Source organism: Phocoena phocoena, chromosome 5, assembly GCF_963924675.1.
Source record: "Phocoena phocoena chromosome 5, mPhoPho1.1, whole genome shotgun sequence".
Lineage (NCBI taxonomy): Eukaryota > Metazoa > Chordata > Mammalia > Artiodactyla > Phocoenidae > Phocoena > Phocoena phocoena.
The window spans coordinates 41,792,963-41,813,099 of NC_089223.1; the positions used below are offsets into that span (position 1 = coordinate 41,792,963).

The 20,137-nt window shown below is 39.6% G+C and overlaps 1 protein-coding gene across 3 annotated transcripts in view; it reads left to right on the top strand.

Moving 5' to 3' along the window:
- RASGEF1B (RasGEF domain family member 1B) overlaps positions 1 to 20,137 on the top strand; it is a 34,340-nt gene that overhangs the window by 7,713 nt on the left and 6,490 nt on the right. The window contains exons 1-10 of one of the 3 annotated variants that reach the window (XM_065877131.1): positions 4,384 to 4,560; positions 6,238 to 6,360; positions 6,720 to 6,857; positions 7,180 to 7,182; positions 12,328 to 12,540; positions 13,032 to 13,106; positions 14,518 to 14,613; positions 14,726 to 14,828; positions 16,497 to 16,576; positions 16,722 to 16,817. In XM_065877131.1, the coding sequence (XP_065733203.1) occupies positions 4,384 to 4,560; positions 6,238 to 6,360; positions 6,720 to 6,857; positions 7,180 to 7,182; positions 12,328 to 12,540; positions 13,032 to 13,106; positions 14,518 to 14,613; positions 14,726 to 14,828; positions 16,497 to 16,576; positions 16,722 to 16,817 (1,104 nt within the window). Of the gene's footprint in view, positions 1 to 4,377; positions 4,561 to 6,237; positions 6,361 to 6,719; positions 6,858 to 7,179; positions 7,183 to 12,327; positions 12,541 to 13,031; positions 13,107 to 14,517; positions 14,614 to 14,725; positions 14,829 to 16,496; positions 16,577 to 16,721; positions 16,818 to 20,137 lie in introns of those variants that run through there. The other 2 variants (XM_065877132.1, XM_065877133.1) reach the window with 2 other exon arrangements.

Consider the following 20,137-nt stretch of genomic DNA (forward strand, 5'->3'; position numbering starts at 1 on the left):
CTCTCTTTTGGTCATTTGTCTCATCAGATCTTTTTTACTGGAAATCTGTAAAGTACGTACAAGCAAGTATTACTGTATTTCATTGAATCTAAAATGTCATCCATTGTAAGATGCTCTTTTATTTTATATATTGCTAAAAAAAGACTGTCAGTTAAACAGGTTTTCTTATCACTTAACTATTTATGTGCATCCCAATTTCAAAGAAAATAAAATATGAAGAAGTGTATATTAGAATTTCTGAAGTCTGTCTAGATAGCACTATGCTTTGATTGCAAAGATCAGTAGCTTAAATACTTTTGTTGATAGTGTTGCTTTTTAATAAGAGTAATTAATGACATTCGTACATCTTTGGGGCAAGGATTTATGTAGAACGTGTAAAGCATGTAAATTTTTCTGATAGCGTGCAATTTGGGACAGACTGACAGGCTTTTCATTTTATGGTTAAACATTAAAAGTTCAAAGAAGACCGTTTGCAGTATAACATGATGTGTAATAAATTTTGAACCTGGAATCTGAAGACTAGGTTTGAAACCCTGCCTGTTTGTCCCTTATCCGATGTGTAACCCCAGGTGAGTAATGAAGTTTTTCTGAACCCGTGCTTATGCAGTCAAACAGAGTAAGGATCCCTGCCAAACAAGGTAGATATAATATCCAAAAAGGCATTTGTAGGCAGTAAACCTTACACAGACGGGAGCTGCTGACATTCTCAGAGCCTTGCTCACCGTGCATCTAGGCATTTCTCAGGGGAGCGGCCTTGAGCAAGAATCAGAGAAGTAAAGGACTGTGGACTGTGGAGACCTTTTCCAGCACACAGGATCCCATAGTATAAGGATGCACACTGAGGAAGGTGAAGGCCTAAGGAGTTGACAGTATATGGCAAGGTGGGAAAATAGGACCATTGTGCATGTAACTAAGGGGCTGGGTCTCTTGGAGTGACTTAAATCTCAGCCATTGGTTGTTGCTCTACGCAAGTTCAACGGCCAAGTTCGTTTGTGGTCAGTCAGCTGATTGGCAACAGGCTTTGCGCTAATTAGAAGGCAGAAAACAACCTATGATAGATTCTCTTCTTAAATTTGATTTTTAAGTATAATAAACTATAACCTCAATTAACTTATCTCGGTTTGGTGTCCATTGCTATTTGTAGTATTTTCTTCTGGTGCCTGGTTGGAGGGGTTTTTTGTTGTTGTTGATATTTTGTGCCTCCTCAAAGAAATCCTGTGACACATTTCCAAGGAACAATACAAAGACCTTTTGCCATTGCTCTAAAAATGCTCTAACTTCGCTATAAAGAAAATTGGTAGTTTTGCTATCATCTAGAATTTCGGAAGGAGTGAGCAAAATTGGAAATAATTTTCCAGATGAAAAACATACCTAGGGGCAGGGGCTGAGTAAGTGACTTTCCGAAGTTTTCACAGCTCTTAAGCCCTAGATTAGGGCTTCATTAAATCTGGGTCCTTGTCCACTTTATGGGAGTAAATAATTATAAGTACAAATATTTGGTGGCTTTTGGTGCCGATTCTTTGAAAGGGAACTCTGAGTGACTTGTGACTATTTTGTGGCTGGTGCTTCCTGTCAGTCTATCAAAGGCAGCAGGGGTGCAAGATTCAGAGGAGTGCAGTGGGGCTCACGTGGTGCTGTAGCCACGTAGCTGTGTGGTCCTAGCCTGGTCACTTCACCTCACTGCCCAAGGTCTCAGTTTGCAAACTGATGGACAGAGGAGAGTGGACCTGATTGTCATGACGCTTGGGCCTTGGCTTCTTCTGTGACTGTTTTGCGGTCATAGCTAATCCCTTAGCACACATTCCCCACCCAGTTACAGGCTTTGAATCCTCACTCTTCATCCGGCCTTTTGGCACCCACTTTGGATTGATTGCCGTTAGGAAGTGAAATGAAATCTATTTTCCATCTTGGACCATTTGATTTCTATGGTCCTTTTGAACTTTTAACATTTTCTGATTTTTCTGAAATTCCCAAATCCTGGCCAACCTTCTCCCCAAAGCACTTAATATTAGGACGGTTTCTGTAGTACTGAGTAAGTGGAGAAATCAAGGAAAATTCATGGTTCTTGGCAGAAAAACAACTTCAAGGGCATGGATAGAGTGAGTTCCACTTGTCATCCTGGATACCAAGGATATTGTGTGGTTTTAACCATCTAAAGCTTTTCTTAAGCCAGAGGCAGGAAAGCCACATCCAGAGGGAAGGTTCCTTCCAGGCTGGAAGAAGTAACTTTCAGATGTTTCTCATCTCAGGTCCTGGCGTCCCGGTTTAAGGACATTTTGAGTTTCTCAGGGCAAAGGTAGACAGGCTCTTGTTTTTCTTCCCACCAGGGACGACCCATTTGCAAAGATGATATTACACATGAAACATACTCATAGAAAACTGGCAATTTGAAGAGGACAGAAACATACTTTGTCCGTTGCCTTATAAAATGTTAACATTGAGTTCTTCATCTAACCATGATTCCTATGTGTGAGGTCTTACCAGCTAAGTGGGGAGCATTTGTGTTAGCATTTACATCCTCAGTTCCTGCTCCTTTGGCCATTATGACCATGTCCTGCCCAAGCGAGAGGGATGGCGATGATGACTCTGGTAGTGACAAGTCTCCCCAGACAGAGTGATTCTCAGTCCTCACTTTCTTCCCACTTGTAGCTATGTTTTGAAGTATAGTTGGTTTACAATATTGTGTTAGTTTCAGGTGTACAGCAAAATGTTTCAGTTATACATATATGTATTCTTTGGATTCTTTTCCATTATAGGTTATTAGAAAATATTGTATATAGTTCCCTGTGCTATAGAGCAGGTCCTTGTTGTTTATCTATTTTGTATATAGTAGTGTGTATCTGTTAATCCCAAATTCCTAACTTATCGCCCCCGCCTCCGCTGCTGCTTTCCCCGTTGGTAAACCCAAAGCTTTGTTTTCTATGTCTGTGAGTCTGTTTCTGTTTTGTAAATAAATTCATTTGTATAATTTTTTTAAGATTCCACATATAAGTGATATCATATGATGTTTGTCTTTCCTTCTCTGTGCTGGATCCTTTTATGTTCTCCCTCAGCATTGGTTTGTGGATGGGACAGAGCACAAAATACTGAAGCTTTTTTTTTTTTCTATTTCTCTTTCCGGATGCTTCTTTCCCTAAATGCCACTTTCACCTGCCAAGTCGCCTTATAATGGACGTTGTTTTTTCCCAGCACCCCACCCCTGGCCACCCCCTGCCCAGGCATGCGCACACATTGTGATGCTGTGGCCCCCATTAGTGGAAACCAGAACAGATGCACTTGGAGTAATGGATGTGCCTCCTCAGACAGGCCCCACGCCCCTCCCCCTTTTGGATACAGATATCTTTCAGCATCTTGAAAAGAGGGATTAGCCCAGGTTGTGTCCTCCTGCAGCCTCTGCACACCCTGTCCCTGTCAGTCCAATCCCTGGAGTTTGGCTTCCCCTCATCGTTTGCCTCTGAAGCCCTCATGCTCTGCAGCTCCTGAATTGCCTCCATTGTCCAGACATGCTGCCAGAAACTGGAGTCTGCTTTTGGGGCTGGGAACTCTGTCCCTAGGAATCCAAGTAATAACTTAATAGCCTTTGGCCTCTACCAGGCACCCTCTGACAAGGGCTTTGTGAGTTGCAGAGCACACGGATGAAGGCAGTGCTCCCCGAATCAGGTGTTTGCTCAGCCTGTGTGTTTACTGAGAACTGAGGCTTTATAGAGCTCTGCACCCCAAAAGAATTTGACACAAAGGGGGTGAAAATCAATAGCATCCGATCTTCCCGTGAAAGCTGGGGAGTCAGCATTAAATCTCTTGATATACGCGTGCATCTATAATCACACACACACACACACACACACACACACACACACGCACATACTTTACTTCTAGGCCTCTTTTACAATTTCATTTTTTCAACTTCTGTTTTGGTTATCTCCTCATATGCCCAATGCTAGTCTGGTATTTATTTCTTAAGTGTTATGTAATTCTTCCCATCCAACTTTCAAGGCCTACACATCTCTACCTTAGGATAATACTTGATTCAGGGGATTAAAGCAATTTAAAGCTCACTTCCCCTCCCTGACTTCATAACCGAATGTGAAGGAATGATATCTAAACACAGCAGCCAGAGACTTGAATTTAAGTCCAGATTGGAGCCTTTGATCCAAGTGTTTTATGGTATTTTATTGGATGACATTGTACTCAAAAATATACATACATGTGTTATCCAAAGAGCAATTTGCTTCTTGATGGGTTCTCAGATTGTATCAGAACCTAACCTATTTTAAAAATTGCCTGTTTCCTCGTGATTATGAAAGCCTAATGCCTATTAAAGTTTACTTTTCTTTTGCATATTACTGACACTGTTTTTTCCTTTTTTATTCATTTTAGGAAAGCATGCCTCAAACTCCTCCCTTTTCAGCAATGTTTGACAGCAGCGGTTACAACCGAAACCTCTATCAGTCTGCGGAGGACAGCTGTGGAGGGTTGTATTACCATGACAACAACCTCCTCTCCGGATCTCTGGAAGCACTCATCCAGCACTTAGTACCTAATGTGGATTACTATCCGGATGTAGGTATCCATGCGCCCCTGAAACACGTCCTCGGTATCCAGCAGAATTTACAATAGAATAGACAGGGACGCTAGATGCTGCAGAATTCTATCTGGATTACTAAGAATTTTTCTAATAAGAAATTGCATATTGATTATTGAGTGCTTTGAGATCAGATTGAACCTGGTTATGATATGTCTATGTATCAGTTTTCCTTTCAGGGTTGGTATCACATTGTAGTCAGTCAGAGACCATCTAAATGAAATACCTGTAAGGTTTGACTCATGCACATACCTTGGTCCTTAAATAGAAATGCCAGAGAACATTAGATGCTCCTAGAATGGTTAGTGCCTTTTTGTTTTCCAAAACTATGCTGAGAAAAGTGAAGTTACACAGGGAAACTTCACAGAAAAGAGAACAAGAGTTACATTCAAGATGCAATTCTTTATAGATTCGACATCAGATGACAGATTCACTTGTTTATGTTTTACTTTGAGAACTGACATTTGTATGGATAATCCTTTCTAATTTAAGGAATTCGTTTACATTTTCTCAGTCTTTACAGCAATTCCAAGAGGTTAGAGAGGAAGAAATTGAAATTCAGAATGTTGAGGAATTTGCACATGGTCTCACTCCTAGCATCAACATTCAAACCCAGGCTTTCTATTTCTGGGGCACGTGATGTTTCTTCCCCCTTCCCTTGTGCTACGGCTGCCCCTGTTGTGCAACAGCTGCTTGTTGATAAAGATTTCATGAAAATATCCAGGCGCTAGATTCGAATGTTTTTATAAATATAATAATGACCTTGGTGTGCAGAGGGTAGTTTGTGCTTGCCACTGTAGTTCGCCTTAATGTTTCTTACTGAGTTATCTCTGTGTGTGTGAGGTTCGTTACGTAGCATTTTCAGATATGTTGCCACACAGGGAAAACTTCTAATCAAAAGTAAAAGGCATCCCTTGTTCAGCCCTGTAAGTGTTTATGAGCTACAAAAGGCACCGAAGGGGGAGAAAAACCCATGGAATTTTTCTTCTTATTGGGAGTATGAAAGTATTATAACCAATAAGCTTTACTTCATTACTGGCTTCTGGGGAGACATTGTGGTTAAAGAAAAGTATATCGTGTGATATTATGTTTTATCAGATTGCTTAGCCTTTGAGCAAGTAAATAGATTACTTGAAAGTCTGTCTTTGAATGTTCTGACACAAGCACACAAATGCTCCAGTGTGTCATACCGGACCCACTGGAGATTTCTTGAGCTGATGTGGGTTGGGTGATTTTTTTGGTTTCCATTGAGTTACCATAATATTTGGACACAGAACAAGAATCTGTACAGGTGGTATATTTAAGTTAGATTGATCTCCCTGGGCTGAATTTCATTCTTCTTTACTAGACTGAGTTATATGTCCTGGTATCCTGGCTCCCAGAGGATGGATGTAAAACTGTACTGTGAATAATTTAGTAGCTAAACTTACCCTGTACTTCTGTTATTTTTAGTATGGTTTAAGGGAAAATATATATCACAAAGTAAAGGAGAAATCCATCTTAGGTTGTTTTACTACTAGTAAGCATCACTTTTGAAACTGTAGCATTTTAACTTTGTTAAAGAGAACTTAGTGCTATATGATGTATAATATATAGGAAAGATACTAGTTTCAGAGAGAATATAACCATGATGACTTTTTTTTTTCTTGCCACAGAGAACGTACATATTTACCTTCCTACTGAGTTCTCGGTTATTTATGCATCCGTATGAGCTAATGGCCAAAGTTTGCCACTTATGTGTTGAGCACCAGAGACTAAGTGATCCTAGTGGTGATAAGGTAATGATACCTTATTTGAACTTAACGTTTTTTTCCATTAAGTTTGGTAGCTTTATGGCTTAGATTTTGTGAAGTTGGTTTCCTTAAGTAACCATAGCTTCTCCCCAGGCTGAGGTCCATAAATGGTATCATGGCTATGCAGAGGGAATTGGAAAGGTATAAAGAACAAATATAAATCTAGTGCCATGGAAGATCCCTCCGTCCTGCCTTAAGTTGGTAGCACTTGACATTGACTTGGGAAAGGGGGACAAGAGTCTTCTTTAACCCCAAAGACTTTGCACTAGAAGTTTACCATTAACCCTGTTTGTAATTATTTATTTGATAGATATCACTGAATTTGATTTGCTTTTTCTCCCTAGAATCAGATAAGAAAAATTGCACCCAAAATTCTTCAACTCCTGACAGAATGGACAGAAACATTTCCTTATGATTTTCGGGATGAAAGAATGATGAGAAACTTAAAAGATCTGGCTCACCGAATAGCCAGTGGTGAGGAGGTTGGTAACCTGAATTTAGTACAATTACTGGAATTTCCAGGCAGGGTCTTGGTGAGAAGTGGTGCTAAATTATGCATCGGCATCTCTACTGCTTCTTTTCTGTTGTTGCCTTTGGGCAGGTCCTCTCCATAGCATACTGGTCTGTTTGGTGTGTCAAAGGGGGATGATTATACAATCCCACTTCAAAGGGATATGATCTAGAGTTTTATGTGAGTAATTTGGGGGTATGTTCATGTCAACTCAAGCACAGGATTCATGATGCAAGTGTGTTTTCATTTTATTTTATTTATAACTTTCTTCCTTCCAAAAAGATTTGACCCAGCAAGTTAGATTATAAATATCACATTAGGAGATATAAACACTAATACATGTAAAATAACATATTTATATATTAACAGGTAATGAGTAATATATTAATAAATCAGAAATAGAGAGTTTGTATCATGGAAGGGAGAAAACAAACGTGCTAATACTGAGAATCAGTAGAGTAGGACAAGATTGCTGTATTTTAACTGTAAGCTCCAGGTAAAAGGGAAATACAGTTGGTTATGTAATTTTCACTGTCAGAAAAGAAAAAGCATAGTAATCCTTCAAAGCATTAAATTAAATGAAAATTTTAAAAGATTTCCTGCAAGGACTTTGTGAATGAGATCATGGAAACTGCTCTGTATTGTGTTTATAACAAATGTTCCTTGATAAAAACTGAGGCCAAAAGATTATATATTAATTTATATATTAAATTAGCAAAAGTAATTCTTTAGGAGTGGAGAAGACAAAGAAAAAAGGATCCAAGTCTTGTGCTTGGAAGTTGATTCAAGGCTTAGCACCTAGACTTAGATGGAGATGGAAAGTAAGTCTGTTAGATAATCTTTCATAAATATCACTTCCCTCAATTGAGCTACCTAGCTGTGACAAATTCAAGGTTATCCTCTTTGAAGCAGGCCTGGAAGGCTGTTACTCTGTTTGGAGGCTTGTTGGGCAAGGATATCTTTGTAGTTTCTGTACTTAGGCACAGATACAGTGTTAGAAAAAGGTAGATGAAGCATTTGGCAAAGGCTGTGATGTCTTGTTTCATCCATCTTAAAATGCATTTTCCCATTATGAATAGCCTACCTGGAGAAATCATTCTTTCAGGGCTGTGCTGTCAAGATCATGGAACAAGACACCTATCTAGTCTGTCTACTTCTGGCGAAAACATTTTAATACTGTTTCCCCTAACTTTAAAAAAAATCAGACAAATTATATAAGATTAGCACTTGAAAAATACTCACTTGCTTCCCACATTATGTTTTCATGAAAATGGAATTAACCCTTTTACACTTCCCCTATGACATTATACTGAACACTGGTGCTCAAGAGAGCCATTACTTCTGCAAGCCTGAATGAGTGGTTCCCTGAGTCCTTCTGCAAATTATGACTATTCTAATCATTTTGCTAGTTTGCGTGTAACAGGTTCTAGCAAGGTAGGAATTGGTAGGTCCGTCACTCACAAAGGCAAAAGTTAAGCATCACAGTTTTGTAGTAAATCTTTTCTTAGAGGGGAAGCTATTGTGTTGCTTGACAGGGTCAATGCTGGCTCCGTGACCTAAGTTTATGGCAAGCTGCTCAAAAGATTAGTGGCATCGTAAGGGCTTTTTCTTGTGTGGAGGCTGAGCTCCAAGTCAGGCAGTGCTTCACTTCAGTTAAGTTCTGTGTCAGTACTTAACTTGATGTGGCAGTCAGCTTCCCTTCCTCCGGTTGCCTTTTTAAAAGGTAGAGATGACGACTTGTTTTTCCCAAAAGGAACACCTTAAAAATCTTTTTCAGATACAATGCCAAATGGATGGCTTTTTGTCCTTCTTGTCATGGGAGTCCATGAGGGGGGTCACTTCTATCTGTGTTGGCCAGATTGGTTCCGATCTCTTTTTAACAGGATCAAGCCACTCAAGAATTGGATGGAACCAAGCATGGGGACCAAATAGCCTTGTGCCTGGGCTTCCTATCAGCCATCCTGTGTTAATAACAAATCCTTGATAAACCTGAGATCTTCAGACGGTTTTGAGTGTGAAAAGAGATGAGAAGATAAGCCTAGGGCTTGAGTGGAGAGATGTCACCTGCCATGATCAGGTTGGGTTTTCCAGTGAGATTGTATTCCTTTAGTCACTTCTAGACAGTGTTCAGAATCGGGTCCACGTTTGGCAGTGGTTGATTTGAGTGCTTTGGCAAGTCCCCTGAAGTCTCTGCTCCTTCTTCATTTCTAAATCATAGAGGTAACCTCCCTGTAGTAATGTCCCCTTCAGCCCTAAAATTTTGTGGTGGATGCTCTTTTCCTCAGTTCTGTGCTTGGGAGGCCACTTATCTGCCATGTGCTTAAGTGTCTTTCCTTGCAGACACCGTCCCTGGCCTCCCCAGCCATGGTCATCCCCCATTCTTGGCTTTCACCAGCCTTTCCCTCAGAGCACTCTGTGATTAGTAATTACTTTCTTTATGACTTGTTTTTCCTCACTAGACTCCATGCTGTGCTCCTTTTGTTCAGATAGCATCCTTAACTTCCAGCCCAGTATCTGGTAGTTAATAGGCACTCAGGAGTGTTTGAATGAATGAACGAATGAGTGAACAAGCTAATCGGTTACTGGAATAGGAAAAAAATATTTCCCTCCGCTGAAAAGTTATCTCCCTCCATGGGAAGGAGTGTGCACTTGGGTTGGGACTTGCTGCTTCTTGTCTGGGACTTTAGGGATTTTCTTTGGCAGTCAGTGGATCCAGGTGTGCCCTCTATATAATTTAGTTGAGTTCTTCTGAATCTGCTAGGACAGTTCCACATAGTATAGCTTAATATGTTACCCGCCCCGCCCAAGGATTTGCCCAAAATGAAGAGGTTTATTAGGACTTGACAGCAAGCATCCCGAAATGAAGCTGATGATTCAATTACATGACAAATGACTATAGTAGGTACAGTGCAATTTTCTCTTCCTTACGGGACCTGTCTTTATTCTGTCTTTATCTGCCAGGTAATTACTGCCACTGGCATTTGAAGTTATAAAAAAGAATAAGTACGTACTTGGCAATCCATGATTCCGTAAAAGAGCATGCTTAACAACACGAAGGTTTGGTTTCTCGAATGGAATCAAATGGCAGCAGCAAACTTTTGAAAGAGGCCACACACATATCCTCTCTCTCTCTGTCTCACACACACACACACACACACACACACACACACTCACGTTCTTTGTTATTCGAATAGCTTTTCCCCTATACCCTATTGCATACATATTCTCCTTATATTTTGCTGCGTTTTGCTCACTAGCTGAATCCTCCACTGTCCATTACTCTACCTCTTTCCCTAAAAAGCATTTTTTAAAGTGTAGAATAAGAGTCTTTCACCAGACAGGCTTTGCTGCATGTCAGAATCACCCAGGGAGCATTTATTATGACATTTGGGACAGAAGACTGAAGAAACCATTTTAAGTTCATCGATTTTTATGTAACTCAAGACTATGAATGTAGAAGAAGCAAGGGAAATAGGGATGCAGGTTTTATTTTATTTTTATTAATTTATTTTTATTGAGGTACAATTGACATGTAACATTCTGTTAGTTTTAGGTATACAACATAATGATTCAGTATTTGTGTGTATTGCAAAATGATCACCACAGTAAGTCTAGTTAACATGTCACCTTACATAATTAACAAAATTTTTTTCTTGTGATGAGAACTTTTAAGATCTACTCTCTCAGCAACTTTCAAATATTCAATACAATGTTATTAACTGTAGTCACCATCTTGTACATTACATCTCCATGACTGACTTATTTTATACCTGCAAGTTTCTACCTTTTGACCCTCCTCACCCATTTTCCTCACCCCCAGCAAGGGATTTAAAATAGCCCTCAATTTGGCCTTAACTGCTTCGAATTCCAAAGAAAGAGGCATTTTCTTTGAGTGACAACCATATTACCGAGTAGATACCATCTTCTTAACTGATAACCTTAATGCTGTGTGGAAGATAGGTTCCTTGAAGGCTCAATTTTTTAAACACTTAGGTATTTCATTAGTGAATTCAGGGTGGTCTGTGAATATAGAGGGGAAAAAGGTCATCTAATGGACCAGTTTAAAGAACTGAGGAATATACATCAGACAAGTAGAGAAGAAGAAAAGAAAGAAGGTTGTGTGTGCCTTTTTGCCTTGACTATATGAGAATTGATCATTTCCTTCTATTTTTAATTTTCCTTGGCTTAAGTATGCAAATATCTATTCATTTAAAGTTTTATAATATGCTCTGGTAAACCAAATTACTTCCGTAAAAAAAGATGTTTCTTAGACTTGTAGGTAAGATGCCATTTAATTTTCAGATAATTAATCTCAGAAAATGATATCGTGGTACCTTTTTAAAAGGAGCTGATTAGTTAGTAAAGCATGGACATAGGGCTTTCATCTGTAAATTCACTAGGACTGTCCTCCTTTGGAGCTGTTAACCTAAGGACCATGTTAGCATTGAAGCAGCCTGTGTGCCTTTCTTTGATAACAGATGTCACAGTTTACCCAGAAGGATAAGTGTTAGTTTGGCAATTTTTGCCTGAAAAAGGAAGAATAAAAGAATACCCTAACTTATACATGTAACTCTACCTTAGGAATTGGTTGATTGTGGAGCTCTTTCTTGGACTTAACAACTGTTTTAAAAGTCAGGAGGTTGACATTTATCTGTAATACACGCATTGCTTTAAAACCGATTTCTCTTAAGTATTGTGGCGGTAGCATGGTGTAGTAACAAACAAGGTGTCACCTGGTAGTAGCATTATGAGTAGAATTGCCATGTGGAAGAGTTTGGTGGTGAACATTAGCACTGACTCATGAATGCAGAAGAAATGGACATGAACCAACTGGAAGTCAGACACCAAAAAGGAATATCCACTGCTTTTTTTTGGTGGTAACTCATGTTCTATGTGGAAAGCAGGAAGGTGGTTGGGGGCTGAGTAGGAAGTGATGGTGTATTTCTGTTAAGTAGCTGTCTGTACCCTTAGACTAATGAGATTGGGAATGCTAGAAGGAGAAAAATCTAGACAGGGACCCTAAAGAAAAAGAATTAGGAAAAGGATGCTCTGACTTGAGATCAACACATTTTAACCTACTAAAAGAAAACCAGTACATTCCTATACCAGCCCAGAGAACATTAGTTATATGTGGTTCTTGTTATACTGGATTCCTTCAGTAGCTCATCTAAATCATCCTTGTGTTTTCATGGCCCAACTTGAATTGTACTCTCAAGAGCAGCCTGAGAAAAGAACTAAGTCTTACAGATCTGAAAAGACACCTTATGTGTATGTGTCTCTTTTAAACTGTTAGAGCGAAGCCAAATCCTCTAACTGCCCTCAACCAAGGTGGTTGTCCAACGTGAAGGTAAAAGCATTGAAGTACAGAGTCTCTGAGTTTGCGTAGTGGTGAAAACAGACAAGCAGAGCAAGGAGGTAATCCTTTGCTTGTTTCCTGGCAGACATATAGGAAGAATGTCCAGCAGATGATCCAGTGTCTAATCCGCAAACTTGCCGCGCTCAGCCAGTATGAGGAAGTCCTGGCAAAAATCAGCTCCACGTCAACAGATCGGCTCACACTTCTCAAGACCAAGCCACAGTCCATACAAAGGGACATTATTACTGTCTGCAGTGACCCTTACACGTTGGCCCAGCAGCTGACTCACATAGAGCTAGTAAGGCCATTGCCATCCTTGTCTTTTATAACCCACACTTGATTTGCTTTGACAACCAGACAGTGTGTTCGTCAGCGGTAATGTCAAGGGAGAGGTTAGAATAATCCAAATGGGAAATAATCTATGAAATAGCTGGAACGTGTTTTGTTTAGACATTTGAATATGACTATTTCTGATATTTTGGGAGTTCACTTTAAAATAAATACTAAGCAAGACTGACGAGCAAAGAGTTTATTGACCTTCCTCATGTTCCCCCTGTAGTTAATTTTTCCATAACTCACTCAGCCTTTTACTCTCTAGTGTAGCACTGACCCAGGCAGAAAACTACCTCTGCTCAGACCTGGAAGATGATGACAATTTTGAGGGTTAAAGGCTTATTTCACAAGCTACATTAAAAAATGAGGGTAGTGTTGAAAGTCAGTAGACAGAACGGAAAGACCATTTCTTCTCCTTTTGTTTAATACTGTTGACCTGCTGGGTTTGTGTTTCAGGAGAGGCTCAATTATATTGGCCCAGAAGAATTTGTTCAGGCATTTGTGCAGAAGGACCCTTTGGACAATGACAAGGTAATTGGTCTACCCAGAGGTCAGCCCTGAAATTGGCAATGGAATTCTTTAGTCTATGATAGTGGGTACAAGAGACAGAAATTGGAACAATTTTGTTTTAGGTTTTAAAAACTTTTTTTTTGTTTTTCATTAGCCGTACCTGATTCATTACATTTTTCTTGAGCCTGGTCTCTAAGTGCCTTGACGATATTCTTACCCTACCACCAACTTTTAACCTCTCTTCCTCCTTATTGGGAAATTTAATAAGCAAGTAGGCGCGGGCATTTGTGGTGGTGAAGGTAGGAGATAGAAGGGTAATGGGTTTAGCAGATTAAGTCAGAAGGAAAATACGAAAGGATGCTCTGCTCATGGTTCAACAATAGCAGAGGCTATAAAGACAGGATGCACATCCAGTGTGCTGAGGATAGGTCTTTACTGCCTTGCTTCTTGTTTTAAGGTGAATCCCTCATGACAGGTTTGTTGCCTGATGCAGCCCATATGGAAAGAAACTGACACTAGGCATGGGCTGTAAAACCGGTATACACACACATAAGAAATTTTTCCCCCAGTGACCTCCAGGAAGTATTTCAAATCGTTAAGCAAACACTGCATCACCCACTAATGAAAGCCCCCCTTTGGGAGAAGGGGCAGCAGCTGTTTTCCGCCCTTAGAATAGTTTTGCTCAGTACAGGAAGTCAAGATTAGGTTTTGCAATAGGAGGCTAGTGGACTTTTTTGAAATTTGTTTGTTTCATTTGGAAGGAAGGAAAGAGGGGTGTAATTAACCTGTTCAAGTTTGGCCTTGAACTCTGAGATGAGCTTAACTTCTTTTTGTTTTGGAACAATATGTCACTCACCCTATTAAAGACCAGGATGATGTAGGCTTCTGTTTATCTACCTTGGAAGATATTTAGTTTCTTGCTACACAAAGTTCCAAAATTGTCTCCTAGACTTTATTTTAAGAGAAAATTTTCTAGTCTTCTGGGCTTTCAGCTTCTCCATGCTGTGCTGACAGCAATTGGTATTCATACCCCATTAATTAGTCACGATTGTTTTAGAATGCAGCCAAGACCCTTTTTTTGTTTTTGAATTGTGCTTCTGAGGACAGTTCCCCCCAAGAGTAACTTAGCTTCCTGGGAGAGAAGGCACAAATCATGAATTCATCAGAATAGATTGTCATGAATGCAGCAGAATAGATTTCTAGACCTTCGGGTTTTCACTGGACTATACTAAGAGATTTGATATTTCTGTAAGGAGAGTCAAGAATGTTAGTGGTTCCCTCTGTCTCTCTTTCCCCTCCCAGCCCCCACTCTTATCCTAGAAAGCCTTCCTAATTCACACACTGAGAATAAAGGCCCACATCTGAATAAAAGGAGAGCTTAATACACTCTTTTTTTCCTCCAACTCCTCTGCTCACTTTCCTTTCTCTGTAGAGTTGCTACAGTGAACGGAAGAAAACACGAAACTTAGAAGCTTACGTGGAATGGTTTAATCGTCTCAGCTACTTGGTTGCTACAGAAATCTGCATGGTGAGAAAATGAATTTTCTCTTCTAGCCCTCTATATTATCTTTTCATACTTATTTTACATCTGTTGGGTCTACATGTTGGATAACTGCCCTCTTTTTTCTCTTTCTATACAGCCTGTAAAGAAGAAGCACCGAGCAAGGATGATTGAGTATTTCATTGACGTAGCTCGGGAGTGTTTTAACATTGGCAACTTTAACTCCTTGATGGCAATAATCTGTGAGTGTTTTCTGAGAAATATGAGTCCTTTATTTTTATAGATCCTGTGAAATGTATCCACTGAAAATTTGCAGTTTTGTTAATGAAAAGTGTATTGTTTAATCTAGACTTGTTTCAGAACATCCAGAATGCTTTAAATACCCAAATTGGTACAAGTATGTGTAATCTTTTTTAAGTATATAAGCGTTCATGGAACACATTTAGTCAGTTTATCCTCATCTGAATATTTATGTATAAAGGCTTACACGTGAGATATGTGCCTAAATTAAGGATTTTAGAAAGTGTTTGAGTAGCTTGTGTATCAAGCATTATAGAAATATATGATCTGGGACTAAATCAGATGATTCCATCGGCAAGACAAGAGGGCAGCCTGAGAAACAGGAACATTTTCTGACTACCCAAGTCACTGGTACTTATCATCCTCTGACCTTATTAGCCCAGCATATAAACTTTGCTCCTCCTCTGTATCGTGGGGATTTTCATGCTAGTGACTGTTCATTCTATAAACATAGGGCAGGGGGTAACACTGTGTCTTGGTTTTCCCAATTTATACCTGTTTTCTTGCCACAATTATGGTTAATGACTCTTTTGTTAAAAATATTCTAATTTATATGATAAATGATATGGCTATGCTACACATTTTAGGTACTCAGTAAATATTTGAATATTTGCCTGACTCTTCAGAGTCAGGGTCAGTTTGAAGCCAGAGAATCTACCAAATTTAATTCAATAATTTTGATTCTAATAAATCCCTCTCACCAATTCTTTTTTCCATTAAAAAGATTCTTTTCCCCCTTTATCTCCCCCATAAAAATACTGGCCAAGCTTCAGGTCTCTATCTGGCTTACTCCATGAAAATAGTGAACAGATGTTCATCTACATCAAAGACCTGAAAGATCCAAAGTCTAGGTAATAGAAGATTATTTAATTCCCTTCTTGCACTGTTAAGAAAATATCAAGGCAATCCATTTCACGGGAGAAAGTATTTGTAATACATCTAGCTAAAAAAGAACTTGTATTCAAAATCTATAAAGGACCTTACAAAGTAGACAAATAACCCAATGAAAAAAAGGGCAAAGGGGCTTCCCTGGTGGCGCAGTGGTTGAGAGTCCGCCTGCCGATGCAGGGGACACGGGTTCGTGCCCCAGTCCGGGAAGATCCCACATGCCGCGGAGCGGCTGGGCCCCATGAGCCATGGCCGCTGAGCCTGCGCGTCCGGAGCCTGTGCTCCACAACGGGAGAGGCCACAACAGTGAGAGGCCCGCATACCGCAAAAAAAAAGGGCAAAATACTTGGACACTTCACAAAAGAAGATATACTGATGGCTCATTAAGTATATGAAAAGATGCTGTACATCATTAGTCATCAGAGAAATACAAATTAAAATGAAAATCACAGTGAAATAGCATTTCACACATGGGAGTGACTGAAATTAAGAAGACTAGTTGAACCAAATATTGTGAGGATGTGGACCAAGTAGAATTCTCAGACATGGGTGGTGGTATGAGATGGGACCACTATTCTGGAAAATCGTTTGGCAGGTTTTTTGTATAAAGTTAACTTCCTTCCACTTAGTAATGAACACTTTTTCAGAACATAGGTTAGAATGACCTCTCTTATTTCTCTATTTGCACCTTCTTTTTCTCCCCCTCCATTTTAAATTGGAAGCTGGCATGAATATGAGCCCAGTCTCTCGACTGAAAAAAACTTGGGCCAAAGTGAAGACAGCCAAGTTTGACGTTCTTGAGGTACGTGGAGCTGTTGTTTTGCTGTTACGTAACATTTTGCGCCTGAATTATTTGGAATTTTTTATGTGGCGTTAAAAGTAAGTTCTCGTAAACTTTCTGCAGGTGAGAAGTGTGTAGTTAATACTCTCCTCTCTTTTGTCTTCAGCATCAGATGGACCCTTCAAGCAATTTCTACAATTATCGAACAGCTCTTCGTGGGGCGGCACAAAGGTCTTTAACTGCTCATAGCAGCAGAGAGAAGGTATGGGTTTAAGGGAGTTTTATTCATAGTAGAGTTGCCATGTGTTGCACTGAAATGTGAACTACTGTACCGAGCTTCTTTTAGTTTAGATCTAAGAAAGCAAGGTCGCATGCTGTAGACATTTTTATCACTTGCCACAGAGGGAAGGGGAGTGCTAAAGGAAGGGTGGAAGGAGGAGAGGGAAAGGGAACTTGGTGGAGAAACTTGCGAATGTTATTATTGCATTATTTAAATGACTATTTTGTAATGTGTCATAGTTGCGTTTCAAGCAATAAATATTAAGTCCTATGTTAAGATGACTAATAGCATTGGAGAGTAATTTGATTAAATGGAAAACAGACATTTACACTCTGCACAAGGTGGCTGACTTAATGTAACCTTTTCTCTTAAAGAATTAGCTTACCTCCCATGGTTAAGTCATTTATGTTCAGAAAGTAGGTTAGTTGCTGTAGCATTAGGCCTGCTGTTACTAATTGGATATGTGGGTGGCAGAAAAGGTACAGAGATGATGTCTGAGAGATGAATGATCCTCACTCTATCTGCCCCGCCCTTAAACAATTTCACATTATCTTGGATCAACTGTACTTCTGACTCAGAGGGTCCTTCATTGGCACATTTCATACATGGGAAGGATAAGTCATTTTGACATTTGGAGATCATGTTATTTGAAAAGTAAATACCTGGTTGCAGTAAATGGGCTGATGAAGGTTGCTTGATGAAAGCTATTTTCTGCTTAGATTCTATCCATCTTCTAACTTAAACTATGTCTTCAACAAATAAATGAAAATGAGGGTAAAAAATTTCAGGGCCTCTCAATCACTTCCCCCAAAAAGCTTCAGCCACCATGATCTAAAATAAAAACAAACACAAAAAGAAACCCCAGCTTTTAAACATGCTAAATTCCTTCTCAACGAAATCCAAAATATCAGTTCTGATAATGTTTGCGAGATATTGTGAATACATTATTATTATTATTATTTTTGATAAAGAAACAAGGTCAGAGAAGGAATGAAGCAGAGATAACTATCTCGATTTAGCCTGAGGGAGTTTACCAACTTTTAAAGTTTACCTGCCCGGGACTTCCCTAGTGGTCCAGTGGGTAAGAGTAAGACTCCGAGCTCCCAATGCAGGGGGCTCAGGTTCAATCCCTGGTTGGGGAACTAGATCCCGCATGCAGGCCGCAGCTAAGGGTTCACATGCTGCAGCTAAAAAATCCCGCATGCTGCAAGGAAAATCCCACGTGCCACAACTAAGACCCAGCGCAGCCAAAATATAAATAAAATTTAAAAAGAAGGTTAAAGCTCTCTGAGAAAGAACAAGGATGAGGAGAATGAAAAAGAAAAATATAAAGTTTATTTGCCCACATCCCAGTACTCCTGTGACTACTTTGAGAAAAATCGAATCAGAAGTTTTTCAAGCTTTGGGAAATGATCACATGCGTGGGAGGATCCCAGTACCCTGAAGTGTGAAGACCTGTGGGAGGCTGTCCGCAGCCTCTTCTTCACCTCTCCATGTTGGAAGCAAGGCTTTCTCTGCAGGACCTCCGTGAGTTAGAGGGCCTCTGCCTTAGCGAGGAAGAGGCTGTAGAATCATCTCTCTTGGTCAGGAGCTGCAGTACTGGCCAAAGTAATTCTGAAGTCCAGCCCTCCCACAAAGATCTCACTGAACGTTGTACTCGTGGGACTCTAATAGCTTTTTCCAGTATTTACCCTTTCCATCATTTACTAAATTTTGTCTGCTTTAGTTTTGTTGTTTTTTAACCAGTTTTGTGTGAGTGTATGGATTGTGTTCTGTAGTTCGTAAAACAAATGATCCCACCACCAATTTAAAGCAATATACCATTTCTTTTTCACAGGTGGTCTCAAAGGCTATAAATGAAAACATTTGGGGATAAAAATACATCTTTTATTCAAGAGAATTGGGATTCTGTTTTCTTTTTTGAAGTGAGGGTAGACTCTCTTTATTCCTAAGTCAGTTCCTATTTTAAAGTCTTCCTGGCAGTGTAATAAAGTAATATAATCTTTGATATTCTTTGAATTATGTTTAGGTGGCCAATGTGGCACATCTCTAGGTACCATATAGAAAAAAATCTATCTTTCACATCAGGCCCATTAAATGATCTTTAGATTGCTGTTTTTTTCTGTGAGTCCTTGTGTCTCCTGGTTTTTAACCACTTCTCATACAAGTGCATGGTTTTCAGTCCTTTCACCAATTCCATTTCTGATCATCAGCATTCATTTCTAGTTGTGGAACTGATAATGCCTTTAGGGTATAGTTGCCAAGAATATTGTGAAAGGGAATTAGAGAACATTACTACTTGAGACGTTCTCCCACTAAAGCCTTCATTGAAAGACCTCTCAGAAAGCAAACTTTTGCTCCTGTAGTAGCCTGTACATCCACCTACACTCTGGAAATCCGAAGCCCTTATAGTCTCCCGATTTTTACAGTGGTAGATTTATGCAGGGGCTGCACATCTGAAGGGAACCATCCATGAGGAAATGACACGTTGAAGAAGACTGTGAGACTTCTGTCTGGCATATGGGCGTAAGGAACAGCACAGGAATGATCATAAGGGAGATTGTTTCTATCGCTGTGTTCTTGGAAGAGTGGTTCAGACAATTAATAGTGGATCAATCCAGCAATCCCACTTCTGGGTATTTATCCAAGGAAAACAAAAACACTATATGTTTAGAAAAGATACATGTACCCCCTCGTTCATTGCAGCATTATTTACAAAGCCAAAGATAGAAACAACCTAAATGTCCATTGATGGATGAATGGATGAAGAAATTGTAGTGTGTGTGTGTGTCTGTATATTTATATATACACACATATATACACATATATATAATATATATACATACAAGCATATATACTACAGTTTCTTTATTCCATTATATATATGTATATGAAATGATTCATGTGATCAGCACCACATGAATCTCACAGCCCAGCACTACAGAACAGGGCACAGAAGTAAAGTTCTTGCTTAAAAGCTGTTACACTAGGCAGATACTGCATCCTGATAATAATTCAGTCCTCATTTTCCTTATGATGATACATCAGTAATACTTGTCCCCTTGTATGGGGCCCACTGGTTTGGAGGGAATGCTTAATTGAGGTCAAACCTGTGTTGTTGAATTTAATCCTCACCACAAGTCAGTGAGGTACTGTTCCCATTTTAAGGTGAGGAAACTAGGCTTTCTTAGGCGTATACCAGGGGTTGGCAAACTCTTTCTCTTAGGGGCCAGATCCTAAATATTTTAGGCATTGTAAACCATACGGGTTCTGTTGCAACTACTCAGCTCAGATGTGGTGGC